Below are 23,831 nucleotides of genomic sequence, written 5' to 3'. Positions count from 1 at the left end.
TGGTACGGTTACTACTGTCCTTATCCCGTAATCCTTTTCTTTTCCACATGAGACCACACAAAGAAATGTACCCTCTGTTTTTCCTATTCTGGGATCAGAAATATTCAGCCACCCTTTACCTCCCTTACTATTTGACCACCAGCTAACTCCTTGATTTTGTGATTCCCAGGATTGATTTGTCATATTCAATTTCCCCCACTTTACTTTAACTGATTTTTGACAATCATCAAATTGGAAGGTACAATTGATTTTTAAGGGAGGACCATCCCACATGTCAAATTGTTTCCTAGTGGGCATAACTCGCACTTTGGTCACCGTTTTCTGGGTTGTATTTATTGTCCGTATTTCTATATCTCCATAATCAAAACTTTCCCAAATCCAAACCACACACATATACGTTCCTTCCATAGCTTTAGACACTTTGGGTACCTGCAGGACGGTGTAACCTTTTTGTTGTGTCGCATCCCAAGCTGTCGTCACTCCTTCTGTCATGATTTGATCTTGATCTCTCCATCTCCACTTGACTTTAACATCTCTTAATTCAGCTCCCTGGTCATCAGAAAACAGACAGGTTAAATTCACATCAGTGTGCTCTGGTACAAATAAATAAGGATCTGGGGTCTCAATTCTCACAGTGGTCTCTGCTAAACTCATCAACCCCAGGAATACTACGATCCTCAATGATTGGCTCGAAATACCATCCTTGTAGGTGAGAGAGGTTCTACCGACCACGAGACTGGAACCTTCTTGATTCGGGTGTAATGGATCCAATTGTCGATTCCCTCGACCTTCACCGCCGTGTGAGTGGTCATTATCACCTGGCGAGGACCGTCCCATGTTTCCTTTAATGGTTCCACCGACCAGTTTTTCACATAGACTTGGTCTCCTGGAGAAATGTCATGAACCGGATTCTCCAGGGGCAGAGGTCGATTCCACTGCAGCGCTCCTCTGAGGGCTGTGAGAGTTTTATTTAAGGATAACACATAGTTAAACACTGCTTGATCCCCCACCACATGAGGATCCCCTTGATAGGTAGCTGCATGATAGGGCTTGCCATACAATATTTCGTATGGACTTACTCCTATTCTCTCCCTGGGTTTAATCCTGATTCTCAACAAGGCGAGTGGTAATGCTTGGGGCCACGGAATTTTTGCTTCTTGACAGATTTTCTTTAATTGACCTTTCAATGTCTGATTCATCCTCTCTACTTGTCCACTGGATTGGGGTCTCCATGGTGTATGGAGATTCCATGTTATTCCTAATATAACGGATATTTCTTGCACTATCCCTGCGGTAAAGTGTGGCCCTCGATCAGATGATAACCCTAGAGGCACCCCAAATCTCGGAATAATTTCTCTCAGAAGAGTCTTGACTACTTCCTTTGCTTGATTAGTCCTGCATGGAAAGGCTTCTGGCCATCCTGAAAAGGTACAAACATATACTAACAAATACTTATAGGATTGGGCCTTAGGCAACTCAGAAAAATCTATTTGCCAATAGTCTCCTGGTTACTGTCCTATCTGTAACTTTCCCATTTGTACCTGTTTTCTGACCACTGGGTTATTTTTAATACACATGGGACACATTGCATTTACCCTTTTTGCTAGTGTTAACATCTGGTTTGAGAGAATCTCATTTTTCAGAAATTTTACCATTGCTTCTGCACCCCAGTGGCACTTGTTATGTTCCATCTCGAGTACTGCTTTCATTATTCTGACAGGTAAGATTACTTGTCCTATGGGAGTGATGTACCACCCTTTAATATTTTTCCTTGCTTCTGTTATTTGAGCTAATTTCTCATCTTCCTGTGAATAATATGGTTTTTCTTCCATATATGCTATTGCTGGATTATTCCGAAAGGGTAAAAGAGCCATCTGAGTCCATACCTCTCTGGCGGCTTGCTTAGCTGCTTGGTCAGCCTGTAGATTACCTTGAAATTCTCGTCCGGGATCAGTTTGATGTCCTCTGACATGCATTATTGCCACTGCTGAGGGCTTGTGTATTGCCTCTAGCAACTGTAAAATTTCTTCTCGATGTTTAATTGTTGTCCCTTGAGAAGTAAGAAGTCCTCTCTCTTTCCAGAGTGCTCCGTGAACATGAACTGCTCCAAAGGCATATTTGAAGTCAGTCCATATATTAACTCTCTTTCCTTGACTCAATATTAAGGCCCTTACCAATGCCCATATTTCGGCCTTTTGTGCAGACGTACCTGGGGGTAGTGCATTTGCTTCTATCACTTGTTGTAGAGTAACTACTGCATACCCAGCATACCTGGTGCCATTTTCTACAAAGCTAGATCTGTCGGTGTACAACTCCCAGTCAGGATCTGTCAATGGTTCATCCTTCAGGTCTTTTCTACTCGCGTAGACCTGTTCAATGGTCTCTACACAGTCATGCTCCAGGACACCTTCTTCCTTTGTGGACCTAAGGAATTCTGCTGGGTTGAGATGGTTAGTGATTTTCAGTTCAACATCATCTTGCTCTCTTAACAAAGCCTGATACTGTAACATGCGGCTAGATGAGAGCCAATGCCCCCCTTTTTGTTCCAAAACTGTTATGACCATGTGGGGCACGTACACCACCATGTGTTTCCCCAGAGTCAATTTTCGTGCTTCTTGAATTAGAATAACCGTCACTGCCACAGCTCTGAGGTACCCCGGCCATCCCCCACTTACTGCGTCTAGCCGTTTGGAGAAATACCCAACCGGTCTCTTCCAGGATCCTAACTGCTGAGTGAGTACTCCTAGAGCCGTTCGTTGTCTCTCGCAGACATAGAGCTGGAATTCTTTGGTTAGGTCTGGTAGTCCCAGGGCAGGTGCTTCCTGGAGGGCTCTTTTCAGTTCCTGGAATGCTTTCTCCTGCTTTGTCCCCCAGGTCAGCTTGGGCTCTTTTACTGCTTCATATAGTGGTCTGGTAGTTAGTCCAAAGCTGGGAATCCACAGCCTGCACCATCCGACCATTCCTAGAAAAGATCTTAATTCCTGATTATTTCGGGGTACCGGGATAGCACATATTGCTTGTATACGATTTGCACCCAAACGCCGGACTCCTTGGGAAATTTCACATCCCAGATAAATGACTTTCTGTTTTACTAGTTGAGCCTTTTCTTTTGAAACCCGGTAGCCTGCTTGCCCCAGCATGTTTAACAGTTCAATGGTTAACTGACGACAGAGTCCCTGTTCTGTAGCCCCCAGGAAGATGTCATCAACATACTGAAGTATTATATATGAAAAAGGAGATTCTTTTACCTGAGTAGTCTTCCATTCTTCAAGTTCTTTTGCTAACTGATTACCAAATATCATAGGTGAGCATTTGAATCCTTGTGGTAATCGAGTCCAAGTAAGCTGTCGCTTTCGTCCAGTCTCTGGGTTTTCCCACTCAAAGGCAAAAATCTTCCAACTTTCTGGTGCCAGTGGTATGCAGAAGAAGGCATCTTTCAGGTCAATCACTGTAAACCACTGAAATCTCTCAGAAACAGATGTTAACAAAGTATAGGGATTTGCTACTACTGGGTGGATATCTTTTGTAATGAGGTTTACTGCTCTCAAGTCTTGTACTAACCTATACTTACCATTAGGCTTTCTTACTGGAAAAATGGGAGTATTAAACTCTGACTCACATTCTTTTAATATCCCTAAAACTAAAAACTGTGAGATCATTGGGGCTATTCCTTTCCTGGCTTCTGAACTAATTGGGTATTGTCGCACTCTAACGGGTTGTGCTCCTTCCTTTAATTCTATTCTAACTGGAGTAGCAGCTTTGGATTTTCCAGGGACCCCTGTTTCCCATACCCAAGGCACTACAGCCTGTTCTATTTCCTGCGGTATCTCTTCCTTTTCTACCTCTTTTACAACAAAAATTTTTGCTAAGTTCTCTTCCGGAATTTCTATCTTGACCCTCCCTTTTTCAAATATAATTTTAGCTTGCAAGGCTGAGAGCAGATCTCTTCCTAGTAAACATTCAGGACTGTTGGGCATGTACAAAAATTGATGATCTAATTCTTTTCCTCTAAATTTGATATCTAGGGGTCTTAGAAACGTCTTTTCCTCTATTTGTCCTGAAACTCCTACCACCCATGCAGTTGAATCACTTAATGGCCCCATCAATTTATTCATTGCCGAGAAACTAGCTCCAGTATCTATTCTAAATTCTGTCGGCTCTCCCTCTACTTCTAAAACAACTGTTAAATCCCGATCTAGTCAACTTTGATTCTGGTAATTCCCTAACATAAATGCTTGAGCGACACCTTGTGGCGTGCCCATATTAACAGGGTTTTGCGAATTTGCAAAGCTCTGGGGGCTCCATGGATTCATTCCATTTCCAGCATTCAATTGCCACGGATTCATTCCATTTCCAGCATTCAGTGGGCATTCATTTTTCCTATGTCCTTGTCCTTTACAAAGAGCACATTGATTTGGGCCTATCTTACCACGTCCTCCCCCACACGGATTTCCGAATCCCGACTGTTTGTTAAATCCTCTACCCATTCCTCCCCTTCCTCTATTACCGCGACCCCGTCCTCTATGGCTACTGGCCCCATTATTCCCTCCTGGAGCTTGCAGAAGTGCCAATAAGCTTGCTTGCTGCCTCTTAGTAGATTCCTTTTTTCTATTATTGTACACTTTCCAGGCTACTTCTAATAATTTTTCCAAATCTCTTGTCTCCCCACCTTCTAACTTCTGAAGCTTTTTCCTAATGTCTTCCTGTGATTGTCCCATAAAAATCAATGCTAATTGCAATTTTCCTGATTCATCTTCAACATCTAAATTTGTATATTTCCGTGCTGTCTCTTTTAACCTCTCTAAGAAGGCTGAAGGAGATTCCCCTTTATCCTGTCTTACTGAGTATAACTTTGACCAGTTTAGTGTTTTTGGTATCCCACATCGTACTCCCTCTACCAATAATTCCTGGTAAATTCTTAACTTTTTATAATCTCCAGACACATTCGGATCCCACTCAGGATCTTCTCGCGGCACAAAATCATTTACTGTTCCCCGTGCTGCCCGTGGCAAAATTCGAATTCTTTCTTTCGCTTTTTCCACCATCACCCTGAATACCATTTCCTTCTCTGTTGAATCCAGAATTGTATCTAACAATACCTGTAAATCATTCCAGTCTGGATTTTGAGTTTTTATAACCATTTTTATAATACGAGCTACCCGCTCCGGATTTTCTCGATATGTCCCAGCTGACTGTTTCCAGATTAATAAATCATTAGGTGAAAAAGGAACTTTCACCATAACTTTCCTCCTGTCTGCTCCAACTGCTTCCCGCAAAGGGGCCATCAATCTAGGGGGTGAGGGTGAAACGTCTGTCTCCCTTCCCCCTCCCCGTCTCTTTTCTCTACTCCTTCCCCTTTCTTTTCGCCCCTTCCGAGTCCGTTCTGCTAGCGGAGTTCTATCAAAACCACATTCTCGCTCTCTCTCTTCCTCCTCATCCGAGGACGATTCTAGTGGGGGCACGGTGGGCGATCGTGCCCTCCCACGTGAAGAGAAACTATCTCCCGGGGGCGCACTTGGAGTTATGCTGGGGGAGACTAACAAAGACACATCTTCCTCTGGTTCTGAAAACCGTATTTTCCGCTCTTGACATTCTATACATTTATCATCCAGTTCTTTCAACACCAACATACCACATTCCTTTTGCCATCCAGTCTTATGTTTCAAATAATAAAACAAATCTAAATACGGTATTTCATCCCACATCTCATTCTCTCGTAAATATTGCATCAAGGGGGTTATAATTTCCGGAGTTAATGTACCGTTCCGAGGCCACTGCATTCCTTCTGTCTCATATTGAGGCCACACATTATTACAATAATCAATCAATTGTTTCTTACTTAACTCTTGTCCAAAATTTCCTTCCTTCCAATGTTTTAACAAGCAACCAAGCGGAGAATCGCTAGGGATATAATTTTCTGCACAAGATAGTGCCCTAAAGGTTTTAAAAGGCATCATAGTCACACACACACTGTACAATCACACAATAATACGAACAGCAAACAGTACAATACAAACAGTACAATACGAACAGTATAGACCAATACCTTCCTACACCAACTTGTCAAGTCTCACTATGAGTGACAAGTGCTGGTTCAGCGCGGCTTTCGCCCCGTCTTACGACCAGCGCCTAGGCTTCCCAATAACCTTTGCCCAACCCAGCGGGTAAACTCACGGTCCCGTCTTATGGGCAGGCTCCCAACCAACAAACCTAAAAGAATAAAGCACCTCCGGGCTTACCTGGATGGTTGTCCGTCGGGCGCGGGGTCGGGCACGGGTCGATGTCTCCCCAGAAATCACCTGGTTGCCGGCATGGAGTGGATCAGCTCGTGAGCCGCCCCAGCTACCCCCGGAGTCCCTTCCTGGGTCGCCAGAAAACTGTTGCCCATAACAAAAACACAAACCAACAGAGTGCCGGTTTATGCGGTGCTTTATTTGGGCCCGGGAACCTGAGGACTAGCGTCCCAAGTCAGGATTCCGAAGACCCTCATTTTTCATACAGCTTTTATACTCTCACACAAACATGTCTACGTGCAGTTTTACTTGTAAGCAGTTACACTTAGTTACAAACACAAACTCATATTTCATACTGATAACAATTGGTAATCATCTACTTTAATCATAAATCCACTTAAGTTGTCTTACCCCATAGAAACCCCATAGAAACTGTTCAGCAGACCCTTACTATATCTAAGGCAACAAATTGTTATATACATGCTTGGCTAAATCCTTTGATTATTGTTCCTACCTCTTCAGTACATTCCTTTCTCACGAACAAGGTTGCTAACCTACTACTTTGGAGTGCTGCTCTCTAGGCCTACTCTCCTACTAAGCCTTAGCCATTCTACTACTAAATTTGAATCATTCTGCAACAGGGGAAAGGGAGGTCCTGGGGGTTGGGAGAATGGCCAGAAACCGGGGTTCAGGGGGTCCCCCGTGTTCCAAAGAAAAGGGTCCTGTGGGTTGTGGCAAAGGCAGGCCTGGGGGTGCAGGGGGTAGCAGCGTGAAGGGAAAGCAGGGCCTGGGGGCTGGGAGAGGCGGGCTGGGCGGGCAAGGAGGTTGCAGGGGGGTCTTAGTGCAGAATAAGGGGGTGCCAGGGGGTTCCTGTGGCCAGGAATGGGGGTTTGGGGGTGTCCCAGAGGGAAGGAAAAGGGTGGATGTAGAGACTGGGAGAGGGGGCCCAGGGGGTCTCTGGGGTCCTTGTGTCCAGGAAAGGAGGGTGCAGGGGCCTCCAGTGTGAGGGAAAGGGGGTTCAGTGGGTGGGCAGAGCCGGGATGTGCAGGAAGGGCAGTTCAGGGGGTGCCGGGTGTTGAGGAAAGGAGGGGTTGGGGAGTGGGAAAGGCAGGAGTGGGGGTGGAGGGGGTGGCAGGGTGAAGGAGAAGGGAGGGTGTGGGGACTTGGAGAGGTGGGATGGCTGGGAAAGGGGTTGCAGGGGATCCTGGAGCTGAGGAAGGGGGTGAGAGTGCCAGTGTTGGAGAGGAGGTGCAGGAGGGTCCTGATGGGCAGGACTGGGGGTCCAGGGAGTGCCAGGGTGAAGGAAAAGGGAGTCTGGGAGAGGTGGGATGACTGGGAAAGGGGGTGCAGGGGGTTCTGGAGCCGGGGAAGTGAGTGCGGGGGGTGGTGGTCTGGATAAGGGGGTGCAGGGGGGATCTGGTGTCCAGGAATGAGGCATTCAGGGGGTCCCTGAGCCACTCCAGGAGCACCCTGCAGGATAAGGCAGGAATGGGGAAGTGGGGAGACAGGGAGATTTGGGGGTCAGGGTGGTCCCAGGGTCAAGGAAAGGGAGAAACGGGGAGAGCTGTGAGAACTGGGAAGGGGCTCCAGGGGGGCCCAGGGTCAAGGGAAAGGGGACCTGGGGGTGAGGTGGGGTGGGATGGCCAGGAATGGGGGGCCAGTGGTCTCCATGGTGAAGGAAATAGGGGGATGGAGGGACTGGGAGAGGTGGGATGGTGAGGAAAGTGGGGACAGGGGGGATCCTGGAGTCAAAGAAAGAGGGGTGTGGGGTCTGGAAAACTGGGTCTGGCCAGGCAGGGGGGCCCCAGGCCCAGAGGAGCAGGAAGAGGAGGAGGAACAGGCGGTGGGGGCTGCTGAGACCCCCGGAGTGGGGAGAGCGGAGAGGGGCGATCCCGGCACCGCGGGACCCCCGTCAGCCTGGAAGGAGGGGGGAACCTGCAGAGAGGGGAGGGTTGGGAGTGCAGGAACCCTGAACTGGGGCCCTGGAGAGGGGGTACTCTTGGGAGCCCTGGGACACTGAAGTGGGGAGCCCAGAGAAGGGGGAGTGCTGGGACCCCCGTCAGCCCAGCCAGGGGGGCCCCAGAGAAAGGGGAGCTCGGAGAAAGGGACCCCCGGGATTTCTGGGACCCACAGCAGTGTGGAGAGGGGGAGACCCCAGAGAGATGGGATCCCTGAGAGCCCCAGCACCCCAAAGCAAGGATTCAGGGGAGAAGAGACCCCTGGGGCCTCCAAAACCGCCCTCATCCCTAAGCAGGGGGACCGTGGAGAGGGGGGAACTGCAGGACCCCCAGCAGCCCAGAGAAGGGGGTCCCCCAGAATACCAAAGTTGGAAGACCCCTGGGATTCCTGGGACCCCCAGCAACCCAGAGAGGGGGGCCCCCCACTACATGTGGGACCCCCAGCAGCCCAAAGAGGGGGGACCCCCAGAACCCCAAAGTGGAGAGACCTGAGAGGGGGAACTCCTGGAAGGGTTTTTTTGGTCTGAACCTTGGAGTTCTGGGGGGACTTTGGCTGAAAGTTGTTGTTTAGGAGGTTTTTATGGACACGAGGTGCTCAGTGACTTCTAGAGATTGACTTTGGCAGGAGGAACCCCCAACCCAACGCGCTCAACCCTTGTTTTTCCCCCCATCAGGATTTCTCTTTCCCAAAGCTTGACCAGATGAAGGAGGCTGTGAGGAAGAGGAAGATGCCATGGGCCCCCTGGGCAGGTGAGGAGGAAGTCAGTGCCCCTTTGCCCTGTCTTGTCCTGTATCTCCCAGCCCAGCATCGCCCCCGGTTGCAGGACAACCCGCTGCCGCTGCCATCCTGCCGGGGCTGGATTTGGGGGGATGTCCTTGGCCTTCCCTCTGGGTCGGAGGCAAATCCCCTCCCTGTCCTTCCTTCCACTCCTTGTTCCTTTTCCTTCCTTCTTCCTTCTCCTTGTTCCTCCCTCTCCTTCTTCCTTATGTTTTTTCCTCTTTCTCCTTCTTCCTTCTCCTTCCTTTCTCTCCTTTCTCCTTTTTCTTTGTTCTGTCTTCTCCTTCCTTTCCATCATTCCTTGTCTCCTTGCTCCTTCCTTCTCTCAGGGCCAGCGTGGCCAGCAGGACCAGGGCAGTGGTTCTTCCCCTGTACTTGGCACTGTTGAGGCCACACCTCGAGTGCTGTGTCCAGTTCTGGGCCTTCTCCTTCCTTCCTTCTTCTTCCTTCCTTCTTCTTCCTTCCTCTCCTTGTTGCTTTTTCTTCTTGTTCTTTCCCTTCATATTCCTTCCTGTCCTTCTTCCTTCTCTACCCTCCTTCCTCTCTGTCTTCCTTCTCCTCCCCCTTCCCTCTGGGCCGGAGGCAAATCCCCTCCCTGTCCTTCCTTCCTGCCCCAGGCCCCGAGCTGAGGACGGAGGGCACGGAGGACAAATCCCCCCGGCAGACCCTGGTGGGAGAGGCCATTTTGAAGGGCTCCACAGCACAGGAAGGCAGCGGGGAGGAAAAGGCCCGGAGATCCCCCCGGAGGAGGGGCTCCAAAGCCAGCCCAGGGTTCTCTGAGGAGGAAAGACCCAGCCTGTGCCGGGAAGGCGGTCGGAGCTTGAGCCAGAGCTCCAAACTGGTGGTGCAGGAGCGCGTCAGTGCCGTGGAGAAGCCCTACAAGTGCCCCAGCTGTGGGAAGAGCTTCAGCTGGAGCTGCAACCTCCTTGCCCACCAGCGTGTCCACACTGGGGAACGGCCCTACGAGTGTGCGGAGTGTGGGAAGACCTTCATCTATGGCTCCCACCTCTTCACCCACCGCCGGGTGCACACGGGGGAACGGCCCTACAAGTGCTTGGAATGCGGGAAGGGCTTCACCGTCAGCTACCGCCTGATCCGCCACCAGCAGATTCACATTGAGGAACAGGGGCAGCAGCCCTACATATGTGGGGAATGCAAGAAAAGCTTTAGAGACAGCTCCGACCTCATCGCTCACCAGCGCGTGCACACGGGGGAGAAGCCCTACAAGTGCTTGGAATGTGGGAAGAGCTTCCGCGTCAAATCCAGCCTGACCCAGCACCAGAAGACCCACACTGGGGAATGGCCCTACCAATGTCTCGAGTGTGGGAAGAGGTCTCGGAGCAGCTCAGATCTCCTCAAGCACCAGCAGACGCACACGGATGAGAGGCCCTTCCGCTGCACTGACTGTGGGAAGGGCTTCAAACGCAACTACACCCTCGTCAACCACCGGTGCATCCACACTGGGGAGAGGCCCTACAAGTGTGGGGAGTGTGGGAAGAGCTTCACCCACAGTTCTGCCTTGACCACACACCAACGGACCCACCAGTAAGGGAAACCTTGACTGCGGGAAGAGCTTCATCTGCTGCTCCAACTCCATCACCTGTTGGAGGACCCACCTTGGGAACAGGCTTGGTGACCCACATTCCCAGTGACCCACCTTGGGAAGACCCCTGGCTGGTGGACTGTGGCAGGATAGTCCCAGCCTGGCCAGACCCAAGGTCCAATCAAGCTCATAATCAAGCTGTCGCACAAGATCAACTGCTGGAGCCGGGGTGTTGTCTCGGTGTTAACTCTGCTCAAACCATCCTGGTTGGTCCAACGTTGACCACACACCCTGCTGGTTGAAGTCTGAGTTGACAGATAAGCTGAGAGCTGGCCTGGAAAGGCAGGCCTGGCACTCAATCACTTTATCTTATAAAAAGTCCAGTCCCCTCTCATGCAGTCGGGTTCTTCCTGACAAAACCCTCCCTGGGGGGTGTGTGGAGATTCCTCCCTTGGCTGGGGACGCCCTCCAAGGTCACTCCTCAAGGCTGAGAGAAAGAGATCTCCCCACAAACTTTGGTCTGTGTGAGTTACATCAGATCTCTACTTAATAATTATTTCTTTTTGCCAGCTTTAGTAGAACTTCTTCAATAAATGCTTTGTTATAGTGCCCTGTACTGCTTTATGCTATATTAGACTCTACTAGTAGATTTTTAGTGTTTATATTGTTTTAGTGTTTCTGCTGTGCAGTAAATAGTTCTGATTAAGGTTTTTGTCTGATCATTTGTGTAAAGTACATTATTCATTTTATATAAATATTCTGGTTTTGCCATCATGAAAACCTGCAGGACAAAGTGGTTTAAGAGCTCTGTAATTCCTTTAAGTTTAAACCATGAACACAGTCCAGGGCTAAGAGAGGATTTAGCCCCACCCAAACCCTTCCCTGGGAAGGAGTTCAGAAAGCCAGGGAGTCCTTCCAGCACCTCCAGACTCTCTGGCAAGACTTTGCTTTTTAAAACTTAGTCTGAGCCTTCCACTCTCCCGTGACGGGGTCTCCACATCCTCCTGGTTCCCCTTGTGTCGTGGTTTAACCCTGGCCAGATGCCAGGGGCCTGTTGAAACCACTCCACTACCCTCCTGTCTGAGTTTAAAGAGACTGGAATGTTTTGCTAAGGAGGATGAGTTATGAAGTAGACCAAACTGGTCTCTCTCAGCAATTGTAAATCCAAAATTAAGAGGCTCCAATCGAGGAAGTATGGAAAAAAGGAAGAGATAACAACCCTTTATTAAAGGATACATGTGTATTGGCAAAACCAGCAAAAGAACACCAAACCAACTAAACAATAATCCTGTACCCAAAAAGTCCCCTTCAAACAAAGGAAACAGTTTGATACTTCCCTGTGCTCTGTCGCAATTCCAATCCCGGTTGGCAGGAGCTGTTGGATCCCTGGAGGGGCGGGGCCTGCAGTGCTCGGTGTTGGCCGGCAGGGGGCGCTGTTGGATCCCTGGAGGGGCGGGGCCTGCAGTGCTCGGTGTTGGCCGGCAGGGGGCGCTGTTGGATCCCTGGAGGGGCGGGGCCTGCAGTGCTCGGTGTTGGCCGGCAGGGGGCGCTGTTGGGCCCCGGATCGCAGGAAAAGCCGAAAATGGAGATTTTCCCCCACCGAGGAGGGGAAGGGGAAAAGGGGAAAGAAGGGCGGTTTCTTTCCCACTAAACTCACGCTGTCTGTGACTGGCTGTGCTCAGGACTCCCCTTTTTTCGTCGGTGAGCACAAAACTCTCCGATGGAATCTGAGCAGATTGGGGCTGGAGACAGAGCAGCGTGCAGGCAAGCCGAGGCTGGAGAGCAGCCAGATGACCAGGTTGAGAGCAAAATGGCCTCAGAGCTTTTTCCAACACACACGCACCTTGCCTCTGTTAAGGCAAAAAGTGAAGTGCCACTTTCCAAGGAGAGGAGGGGAGAAAAAAACTCCTCACGCCGCCCCCCCAGCCCCAGAGAGAGCTGTCAGGCTGGAATGTAGCTCTGCCAGCCAGCTCCTTTGGGTAGGTAATCACCCAAGGCAGAAAACTGTCCTCCCCATTCAACATCCCTCCCCCACAGGCAGCAGGGGAAAGAAAATTCCCGTTTGATTTTTTAGAACAAGTAAACCCATGACACTGGGGAACAAATCCCCCAGTGTATTTCCCCCCATCTCTACAGAGAGTGGACGCAAAGAAAGAAAACAGAAATGTTGTCTGGGCATGCAGGGATGAAGTTGGTAAAGCTAAAGCCCAAAAGGAACTGAATCAGGCCAGTGATGTCAAGAGACAACAGGAAGGACTTCTTTAAGTCTGTAGGTGACAAAAGGAAAAGCAGGGAAAATGTGGACCCATCTCTCAACAAGATGGGGGAGCTTGTTCCACAGGACAGGAAAAAAGCAGAAATACTGAATGTCTTCTTTGCCTACGTCTTTCCAGGCTTTTCCAACCTTCAGGGATCGGGACAACTGACTCTAGGAAACCCTGTTCCAAAACAGGCCTTGGACTAGAGCACCTTAGTCTTTCCATGATTATGTGCAGAGGGTGAGCAGTGGCCACCAGCAGAGCAGGGCCACACCCACAGTGCAGCCTGTGCAAAAGCACACAAAGCACAGAGGGGCTCCTCCGCCAGAACCAACGGCAGTCGCCATCAAGACTCCAGGATGTGTCCTCGTTTTCTTCTGTTCCCCCTGCCGGCTTTGCTTCTCCCATTCCCCCATCCCAAGGCTGTCCCCTCTTCTTCCCTCTACTTGCCTCTGGGGCAGGTGGGGACCTGTCCAACTTTGGCAGAAAGGGCACAGCTGCCAGAACTGTCCCGACATTTGAGGAGAACTGCTGCGTTTGGTGACAGAATTGGAGCTCTTTGGGCCTAGGTGGGAGGGATGAGGAGAGTCATATTTTTGAAGGCTTCTTAAGGCTTTCTTCCCAGGCCGGGAGTTAAGACTTCTCTCTCTGCCCTTGCTCTGAGTGCAAATGAGTCCGGCAGACATCTTCAAGGCTGAAAGAGAAGCCAGGCCTGAAGGCCGAACCAGAGCTGTCCTCTGCTCCCTTCAGCTCTGCTCACAGTTGCATCTTCAGCCTGTCCCAGAGGCCAGGCAAATGTGTGCCCTTCCTCCGGGAAGGCTTGAAGCACAGTGGTGTTAAGATCCTGGCCTCCAGGTGAGCTATTGCTACGATGCAGTTGCCAGAATCTTCCAGTGCTTTCGAGCCCTCCTCTTTGTGTTCTGGGCAGAAGATAGTGGGTGAGCTTCTGGTAACCATAAACACAGGCAAATACCTGATCCTGTGGGAAGCAGACCGGTTTGTAGCCCACAGAAAAAAGGGAAATTTCTTCAGCCTGCTTGCAGTCCACTGTAGCGTCCCTCTTCTGAGAAAGCTGGTGCAGAACCTCTGGGCCTTCACTTGGTGTTGTCACTAGGACAAAGTGGGACAAGATGTGTTTAAAAGTTTCTTCCTGCCCTGCTGTGTGCTGCCCATTGGCTGGTGGAGCAGCAGAGCAGAAATTCACTGTTGGCATCTGGCAAAGCAGCAGGAGAGAGCAGTTGTGAGGGGGGGAGGGGGGTTGAGGTGTCTGCTTTTTAAGAGAGACAAGACAAAGGAGTTGGGGAATTGTCCTGAAACTCTGGCATGGCGGGTTTGGAGCGCTGGGTGGGCATTTCTTGAGAGCTGTGGTGGCCCCCGCCTGCTTGGACTGGGATGCCACTTCCTCCTGAGCCTCATTTGATGGCAGTGTGTCCAGAGGCAGCCTGGCTCCAGGCTGAAGCAAAAAGCCAGAGTGGGTGATGCGGGAGCTGCTCCAGTGCCTACCGCAGCCTCTGGCCCGGTGGGAGCGTCCCGGGCCCTGCCCCGGGGCGCCCTGAGGCGGGGCAGTGCCCACTCCCGCCGGCCGCCCTCACAAGGCCCAGGCCGCCTCCTTCCCACAAGGCCCAGCAGGGCCGCCCTCACACCTACCCCACCCTGCCCTGTCCCGCCCGGCCCCACCCTGCACCATGGCCTCTATCACACCCCACGCTGACGTGCTGAGCCTTCCACCAGCCATTGTGACGCCACAGGTGCCAGTCGGGCACGGCTTTGTTGGTGCCCGCGGCCGGCGCTCAGAGCTGCTGTAGCCTCTCGGGGAGCAGCAGCACATCCCGTTCTGGGAGCATTGCGTGCCTGCATCGCCGTCTTGGCAGCTGCAGGCCACGACCACTGCGCAGGGCGACCTCGTCTGCCTTGTGCTTTCTACCCTGTGCCCGTCCCTGTTCTCACCCTTGTCCCCTTTGTCACCCTCCCCCTAAACCTCGCCCTCGTCCCATTCCTCATCCCCACTTGGCTCCCGGCAGCCCACCGGGGGCTTCTTGCCCTTCCTGCTGCTGGGAGTTCCAAGCAGGGCCATGCCGTGGCTTCTGAGCAAGAAGCGATGGCAGTCGCCCTCCAGCAGCCCCAGTGGGCAGCCCTGGGCTGCCACCAGCTCCAGCAGTGCCTCCCAGCTCCGGGAGCAGGGGTTGGGCAGGCTGCACCGCGCGGCCGCCCGCGGTGACCTGGGCTGGCTGAGGCGCTGGCGCTGGTACGTGAAGGTAGTCGGCATCGACAGGCCAGACCAGGAGATGCGGTGAGTTCTGGGCCACGCTGATGGCACACCTTGGCTGCTCCTGAGCCAAGCTGCAGCAGTCCTCGGCAGCCCTCTCTTAAGGACAAGGCTTGAAAAGTGACATTTGCCCTGTCAGCTGGGAGAGGGAACTCTTGAGCTTTTCACTGCTCGGAGCTGCCGACCGGGCTCCAGCGCTGTTGCAAACGCGTGTTGCCCACCTGCCGCTTGGCCGTGGTCTCTCTGCAGGGCTGTTGTGCAGCTGCTCAGCCCTCACCTGTTCTCTTCTGCCCTCTGACTGATCAGGGCAGGGCTGCAGCAGCAGCAGCAGCAGGAGCAGAAGGAGCAGAGTCAGGGCAGGGTCCCCAGGGTGCTGGGTAGAGACACAGTTTGGGCTCGTCCTTTGTCTGTCTGCGTTAAGAGCGTCTGTTTAATTTTTAGGACACCTCTGCATCTGGCTTCAGCCAATGGCCATGCAGATGTCGTGAGATATCTGCTAAGAAAGAACAGCCAGCCCAACCTCGCTGACAGCTTCAAGAGAACGGCCCTGATGAAGGTGTGTGGAATGCCTTCTGAGCTTGGAGGTGGGGCTTAGTGCTGGTGTGTTAAAGGGGAGGTGTCTGGCAGGATTCCTTGCAGGGTAGGACCATAGAAACACGCCTATTGCAATGGGCACGGCATAGCCTCTGTTAGCTCATCTTTGAAGATGGTCTTCTATGCCAGCACTCAGGAGCTGAGGGCGTTGTGACAGAGGGGGATGGAAAAGTTGGAAGTCTTTCCCTTTTGGTGTGTTGTTGCCAGGCAGTCCAGCAGGAGCAGGAGGAATGTGTTGCTGTTCTGCTGGAACACGGTGCCGACCCCAATCTGGCAGACGCTGACAGCAACACTGCCCTTCACCTGGCTGTCCTGTCTAAAAACACAGCTGTAGCAGGGCTGTTACTGGAGCATCATGCCAAGTGTGATGCTCAGAACCAGGTAACCTTGGCATGTGGCTGACGCTGCTCTTTCCAACAGCTGCAGAGCTTGTCTGTGTCTTTCTAATGGGGATTCTTTCTCCTTTTAGTGGGGATTTACCCCCTTCCAACTTGCAGCCTTGCAACAGCAAGGAGATTCTGGAGTGCCTTGTGAACAAAGCAGCTGACAGGCCTGCTCAAGGCCAGGGGGAAAGGTGAGGGCTTTGTCAAAACAGCACCCGGGTGTTCTGGGTAGTCTGCAAGTGTGCCCCAGACGAGGGGTGTGGCAATGAGCTGGGAAAAAGAAGGAGGATCCCTGTGGAAGCAGTTCCCCGTGGGACTGGTAAATGCAGGTCTGCACTTGGCTGCTCTCGTACCTCAGGGGCTCTCGTCCTTTGCCCTCTGAGGTCTGCAAGAAAGTCTCGTCTGTGGTGCCCTCCCCCCACACAGAGCCAGAGCCACGGGGAAACTTGCCAGTAGCTCAGCAGCGTGGCTGCTCTGCAGGCCAGGGGGGTTTAAGGCAAGGCAGAGTTGGTGCGTTAAGTGCTCTGAAGGGAAGCATTGGGGGAAAGAGAAGCAACACTGTCCCAGGGGACACGAGGGGCTCTGAGAGCACAGAAGGGGAAAACTTCCTGCCATGGAGATGGTCAGGGGGTCGAAGGGTTTGCCCTGGGAGTTTGTGCAGCCGCATCTGGGAGGACTTTGAAGAGCAGTGCAAGGAGCCCTGAACAGCATGACCTGAGCTGGTAGCTGAGGCTGCTTTAGGGAGGCCCCTTGTAAGAGAAATTCTCCAATGCTTCCATGGACTTGGCTTTGCTTTCCCGGAGCTTGTAGGAAAGGGGGGAAGAGCTGTTTTGGGAGCCAGCAGGGGAAAACTGATGCAGGATCAGACATGTTTCCGATGAAATTTTGCATGCTTTAGGAGTACTCTTGTGGTTCCTGGCAGCCATGAGGCTCACCTGGAGGAAGATAATCTGCACTTGCAGGAGGAGCTGGGCAGGGCTGACGCAGAGGTATGGAAAGCCTGTCCCCACAGGGAGAAACCTGGGGGTGCCTGTTGCTTCCTATCCATCCTGAAATCGGACAAAACAGTGTTCATTGTGTTCATTGGGGAGTAGAAGTGAAGCTTTGAAGGGACTTGAATGGATTGCAGTTCTTTGGGCAGAGGGGATGCACACAGACATGCAGCACCTGAGTTCTTCAGCAGCAACTGGCTCCTCTCTGGAAAAGCTCCCCTGACAACTGTGCATTCTTCCCATGATTTTACAGCTGCAGGAGGAGGAAGAAAAGCATCTTCAGTCTGAGCATTTTGTTCCTGACTTGAAGACTGCCTTGGATGACAAGGAAAGAGAGGCAATAACTTCCTCCCAGGGACTGCAGGACCTCCTGGAAGAAGACGCGCAAGACTAAGAGAGTAACCCAGTGAAGCGAGGGGTCTGTGGCTTTGGGGGATTGGGTGGAAACAAGGGGAGAGTCAGTGGGATTTTGAAGGACACTTCTGCTGTGGCTTCTGTTCCTTAGCACAGTTTGTCTGGCATTGGATTTTCTGGGAATAAGAGCTGTATTTCTTCTTAAACTTTGCAAGTGAGAACAGCAGATTGGAAGCCACTGTCCAGCAGCCAAGCAATGGCGTTGAAGCCCTTCCGAGAGCCCTGCAAGCCTCTGCCTCAGTAAGCTGGTCCTAAATGTCCCTTTTTGTGACTCTTGAGCCTAGTTACCTATTTCTGTGGGGCAATTGTCAGATGAAGTTTTCCTGGAGAGCCTGGGGAGCTCAGTTTCTGCCTTCTCCTCAGCAGAGGCTGCTCAGAAAACAACCTGGTCCTTTCCCCAGCTGCTACAAAAGCCCTGAGGGTATTTGCTGTGCTGGACACTGGAGGAATTCTTAGATTCTAAATGAGGAGTTTCATCATGAGCTCCAAGGGATCCAGAAGTATTGTTGCCAGAAGTGTCTCCCAAATTCTTAAGTAGGTCTAAAGTTTTTTCTTTCTGTCGGGGAATCTTTCAAGTGTTTTCTAGGCTGGTTTCCAGTAGATGATAAATACAGTTGCCATGGCCACTCCCTTGAGAGGTTTTCCCAGAATTCACTGCCTTTCGATCATGTTGAGTTTCCTTTTCTTTTATTTTTCTGTGTCCAGGGTGGTGAACTTTCCCTGCAGCTGGACACTGTCGAGGACCAGGAATCAGAATGGGAACGATTCCAGAAATGGAAAAATATGTACAGCGATTGAATGGACTTTACACATTGTGTGTTTCCCCCGAATTTGTATCTTCCGGGCATGCCCCGGCCTGCTCACCCCCGTGCACCTCTGTCCTCTCTGCCGACTGGCTGGAGGAGCTGCGACAGGAGACAGCCCCCATTCGCCCTCTCCTCCCCTAGTCCCTCCTGCGTTTTCCCCCCCCCTGTTTTGCCCACGGCTCAATCCCGGTTTGTCCCCCGACCTGTCTGTCTCCTGCTCCACCCTATGTTCTGGCCCTTTCCCTTCGGATAAAAACCCCATGTGCACGCTGGATTAAAGATTCTACCTGCACCCCACCTTTGTGTCTGGGATCCGTGCCGTGTCGCGGCCCCATTCCCCTCCCCCATTCGGACCGCGGCATATGGCTCCCAACGTGCGGCGAAGGTAGAGGTTTTTGTCTTAAAAAGCCTCCCATACGCCACGAGGGCTCAGATGACACGGAGAGAGGCGTTTTCGTCCCGCTGGTCCTTCCCGACTGAACTCCAGAATCACGACAAGGCGGCCACCGCACCGAGAAAAGGTGAGCACCGGGAAAACCCCTAATCCCATCTCCCACCCTCACAAACTTTAAAAAAAAAAAAAAAACAAACAAAAAAACCCCACAAAAACAAACCACAACCCAAAACCAAAAACGAACTGCAGATTAACAGAAGCCTAAGTAACTCCAAAAATATGGGCCTCTCGCTATCTACCTCTCAAAAATTCGTGTACCGCAAGCTTAAAGACTTTATTTTGGAAAACGGGCATCCTTTAGATAAAAAAATCTGCTAAAGCCCTCACTAAATGGCTTGAAAAGGGAGGGGAGACGGTCTCCGACAGCATGTCCCTAAAAGACTGGGAGAAAATTGGATACAATATCTGGAGAGCGAAAGAGAGGGGAGACAAAATTGCTACTGAGGCATTAATAGCCTGGAGATTGATTCTGATGATGATACAGCATCAGTTGATGAGTTCCTATGAAAATCTCCAAGAATCACCACGAAAATATAAAAATTCCAATTCAAAATCCCCGACAAAAGACAAGCCCCGGAAAAACGAGCACGGTGGGAGGGAAAAAAGCGGCGCAGGGAACACGCGGTCTTGGCAACATGGTGACGGGGGGGGGGAAGGACACTTACATGAGCACGGGGCCGAGGCGCGTGGGGGAAGATCGCGGGAACGCACGCCGCATGGCAGCACGGCGCGCAAACCTTTCGCGCGCGCTCCGTCGGTCCCGTCCCCCAGCCCGCCCGCGCGGACTCCGTCGGCACCACCCCCCAGCCCGCCTTCGCACCCGCCCCCCTACGCCCCCGGCACGCCCACAGACCCTCCCACCAGAACGCCCTCTCCCTCCAGCGCCGCCTCTACCCCCACGTCATCACCCTCCCGGGGTAGACGGAAACTAAGGGGCAGGGCCAGAGCCTCCTCCGACGATAACATCCAGAAAGACGGCCACGCCCATGAAGCCTTTGTTACCGAGGCTCCCGGCAGTTGCAGGATGGCAAATGCCTCTCTTCCATGCAACGATATTTGGAAAGCTTTCCGGACAGAAGCCGCACAGGCTAACGACGCCGAGTTTTTAAAAGCTTTTCCAATTTACCTAGAGGAAGGTCGTGCCCCTGAGTGGCGTCCGGTGTCTTATCCTATGTTAAAGGACATCAAAAAAGTGATTGTACAGTACGGTTTGGGGTCACCTTATACTGTTGGACTTTTTGAATCATTTTTCCTCGCCTGCCGTTTAATACCTTATGATATCAAAGCGGTAATTAATGGACTGCTATCGACTATGCAGGCATCCGTTTTTGAAGCGGAATGGAAACGTCTTATAGTTAAATATGTCAATGAAAAGATGGAGAGACGTGGTATTCCTGTAAACAATGCTATTGATATGCTGTATGGAGAGGGCAACTACGCGAGTCGACAAAACCAGGCTCTTGTGGATTTAAAATACCTAGATATTACAAAAGATCTGGCAATGGAGACCTTTAAAAAGGTTGCTGATGCATATGTCCAAACACCCTCCTTCACCCTAATTCATCAGGGCTCAACAGAACCTTTTGTAGACTTTATAACCCGGCTAAGGGAAGCTATAGCACGGCAAGTACAGCAAAAGGAAAGCCAAGACATTCTGTTTAATAAACTTGTGATTGAAAAGGCTAACGAGGATTGCCAACAAGCCTTAAAAATGCTAAAGGATCCTACACTCCTGGAGATGATAGAGGCCTGTAAGAATGTGGGATCTGATTCTCACAAAGCGAGGTTGATAGCTGACGCTTTGGCCGGGCCACAAACCTGTTTTCACTGTGGTGAGACAGGACATATTAAAAAGAACTGCCCACAATTAACTACAAAGACTGAGCTTCCAAAGACGCCGTGCAAGCGGTGTGGAAAAGGTAGACACTGGACAAAAGATTGCAGGTCTCTTACTAACATCTATGGAGAACTACTGCCTCCTAAAAAGTCACCAGACTTAAAGAGAAAAGTGACTTTTAATTCAATGCCAGATCTTAGACAGTGCGACTGTGAGGTGTCGGGAAACGGGGAGACCAGTGCCCGGGGTGGCGCTATGACACCAACACCCCCACAGCTGCGCTCCATCCTTCGCACCCGTCCTTCCAGCAAGTACCAGCAAACCACAGCAGTTAGAGTGGATCATATTAGCCCTACCCCTCCCTACAATCCGACTTAAATATGACGAGCAAATTATGCAAGTGGTACCCTCACCATGTGACCCTGACCCTGAATTAGACCCGAATGAAACGTACTTGATCATCTCACACCTGGCAGCACGAGAAAAAGGAATTACAGTATTACCAACATTACTAACTGGACTTAATGAACATAATATTTTCATTTGCATTTTTGCCTCTCTCCCACCTGTAGAAGTCGACAGCTTTCCAGTGGCAAAGATGGTTTCAGTAACCGCTCTAGTGAATCTCATGTCACGAGATGAAGAACTCACAGTCAGCGGTGGACTACAAGTCAATTGGACAACAGCTGTGCAAGCAGAGAGGCCCTTTCTAACATGCTCTGTTTCCCTTTCAGGATTTCGTAGTCCACAAGAAATTACTGTCACAGGCCTTTTGGATACCGGCGCGGACATTAGCATAATAGCTTCCCGGGATTGGCCCCCCAGCTGGCCAGCCCACAGTACTAACATCAAAGTTACTGGTGTGGGTGGCTCATAACAGCCTGTCCAAAGCTCGGAAGTAGTTACCATCCACGGGCCGGAGGGCAGATGTGCAACTCTCCGACCATTCATACTGAACGTGCCGGTAACGTTATGGGGACGAGATGCCATGGAACAGTGGCATATCGGACTGCAAACAAATTTTTAGGGAGGGTCACTGAGCGATTGCAGCTACCCAAACTGACTTGGAAAACGGAGGTTCCGGTCTGGGTAAGTCAGTGGCCCCTGCCTAGCCAAAAGCTGCAAATTTTAAATGAATTGGTTGATCAGGAATTGGCAAAAGGACACCTGGAGCCTTCCATTAGTCCGTGGAATACTGCAGTGTTTGTCATCCAAAAATCCTCAGGATCCTGGAGACTTCTCCAGGACCTGCGCAAGGTAAATGAAGTCCTGGAACCCATGGGAGCCCTACAGCAAGGTATGCCATCCCCATCTATGCTACCTGCTGAATGGCCCATGGTTGTTATTGACATCAAGGACTGCTTCTTTCACATTTTTCTTAATTCGGAAGATTCGGCTAAGTTTGCATTCTCTGTCCCAGCAATTAATGTTTGTGAACCTCACCGCAGGTTCCAGTGGCGGGTGCTTCCTCAGGGGATGAAAAACTCACCAACCCTTTGTCAAATGTTTGTTGCAAAAATTCTATCACCAATTAGGCAGAAATTTAACAAATCCATCATCTTTCATTATATGGATGATGTTCTGATCTGTGCTAATACAGAATTGGCTGTGGAAGAAACTTTGAATTCAGTCATTTTAGCTCTAAATTCTCATGGCTTAGAAATCTCCCCTGAAAAAATACAGAAGGAAGCACCCTGGAGGTACCTTGGACTCAAAATTAATTCAAAAACCATCAGGCCACAGTCAGTTACAATTGACAAAAATGTACAAAATTTGAATAACCTCCAAAAGCTGCTGGGAGCCATCAATTGGGTACGCCCTGTGCTGGGAATCACAACCACTGATCTACAGCCCCTTTTTGAGTTTCTAAAAGGAGATGCAGATCTGTCCTCCCCCAGGTCCGTCACAGAAGAGGCTGAGAAAGCCCTTCAAGTGGTGGAAAAGAAGATATCAGAAAGGCAGGTGTTCAGAAAGGTGGAGGGACTGCCTTCCTCCCTAATCATCCTGCGGGAGACTAAACAACCTCTGGCTATCCTAGGCCAGTTCTCTAGTGACCAAGGCGACTTCTACTTATGGGAATGGTTATTTCTTCCTCACCAGTTTTCAAAAACAATTGTCACTTTAGTGGAAATGATTGGTAAGCTAATTCATAAAGGCCGTATGAGGTGTTTAGAGCTCAGTGGAAGGGAACTAGATTGCGTTTACCTCCCATTGACTTCAGAACAGCTTGAACAACTGCTGAAGTCTTCAATCGATTTCCAAATAGCCATCAGTGGATACCCAGGAGAGGTAAAATTCCACCTCCCAGCTTGTCAATTTGTACAGAGATTAGCCCAAATCCCAATTAGACTAGAAATTATGCAGTCTGAAATTCCAATTAAAAAAGCCAAAACAATCTTTACAGATGGTTCGGGGAAAACTGGAAAAGCAGTCATTGTTTGGAAACAAGGTGGCAATTGGCAACAAGATATTCATAAAGTCCAGGGTTCCCCCCAAATTGTGGAGCTATCAGCAGTTGTACGTGCCTGTTATGGGTTATAAATCTGAGAGAGGAATTTTCCCTTCCCCTGCTTTCCCTGTAAGAGAAACAGAGTTCAAAGGGGGGAAGGGAGTCGATTAGCCTTACAAAAGAACTGGCCGATCGGTTAATGGGCCTTTAACTGCTGGGGGATGGGGGAATGTGGGGGACAGAGACGGGAGGACAGGAGAGACGGCGGTGTGTTCCGACCAGGGACAGGGACGGGGACTGTTTTCTTCGGGCATCTCCGGAGGAGGGTCTGGGAGCCAGCTCTCTTCCCTGGTTTTTCCGTCCTGGTGGGACCTGCCTGCCGATCCTACGCTGCTAGTGTCGTATCATTCCCACCGGGGCCGACAAGTCTTTATTGCTTCTTTTCATCGGAGAGGTCTGTGCTAGCTGAAGGGCGGAGAACCTTGGAAGTACTGTCATCTGGGAACAGTGAGTCCTCTTGAGGGGGTGAACTTTTGTTTTTTTCCTCCTCTCACCCCCTTCCCTCCATTGAGGAGAGAGGGGTCCCCTCCTCCCTGTTTCCCTCTCGGTTTCTCCTGTGGGCCGGGGCTGCTCCCTCCAGACCCCTCTGCCCACGGGGTGGCTGCCGGAGCCCACAGCGCCCCCTGCTGACCACAACTGGGTACTGCAGGCCCTGCACCCTCCAGCGACCCCACAGCGCCCCCTGCCGACCACAACAGGGTACTGCAGGCCCTGCACCTTCCAGTGATCCCACAGCGCCCCCTGCCGACCACAACTGGGTACTGCAGGCCCTGCACCTTCCAGCGATCCCACAGCGCCCCCTACCG

At 51.1% G+C, this 23,831-nt stretch overlaps 2 protein-coding genes across 2 annotated transcripts in view; one reads left to right on the top strand and one right to left on the bottom strand.

The window, feature by feature from the left end:
* The window catches only part of LOC116779928 (estradiol 17-beta-dehydrogenase 8-like), a 79,557-nt gene that overhangs the window by 28,759 nt on the left and 26,967 nt on the right, over window positions 1-23,831 (bottom strand).
* On the top strand, window positions 8,893-11,214 carry LOC116779956 (zinc finger protein 239-like). Its single transcript, XM_032674472.1, has 2 exons — window positions 8,893-8,941; window positions 9,587-11,214. The coding sequence occupies exons 1-2, from the start codon at window positions 8,893-8,895 to the stop codon at window positions 10,516-10,518; spliced, it is 981 nt and encodes a 326-aa protein (XP_032530363.1). The 3' UTR covers window positions 10,519-11,214.

The sequence above is a fragment of the Chiroxiphia lanceolata genome, chromosome 33, assembly GCF_009829145.1.
Source record: "Chiroxiphia lanceolata isolate bChiLan1 chromosome 33, bChiLan1.pri, whole genome shotgun sequence".
NCBI lineage: Eukaryota > Metazoa > Chordata > Aves > Passeriformes > Pipridae > Chiroxiphia > Chiroxiphia lanceolata.
This window is presented reverse-complemented; position numbering and strand designations above follow the sequence as displayed.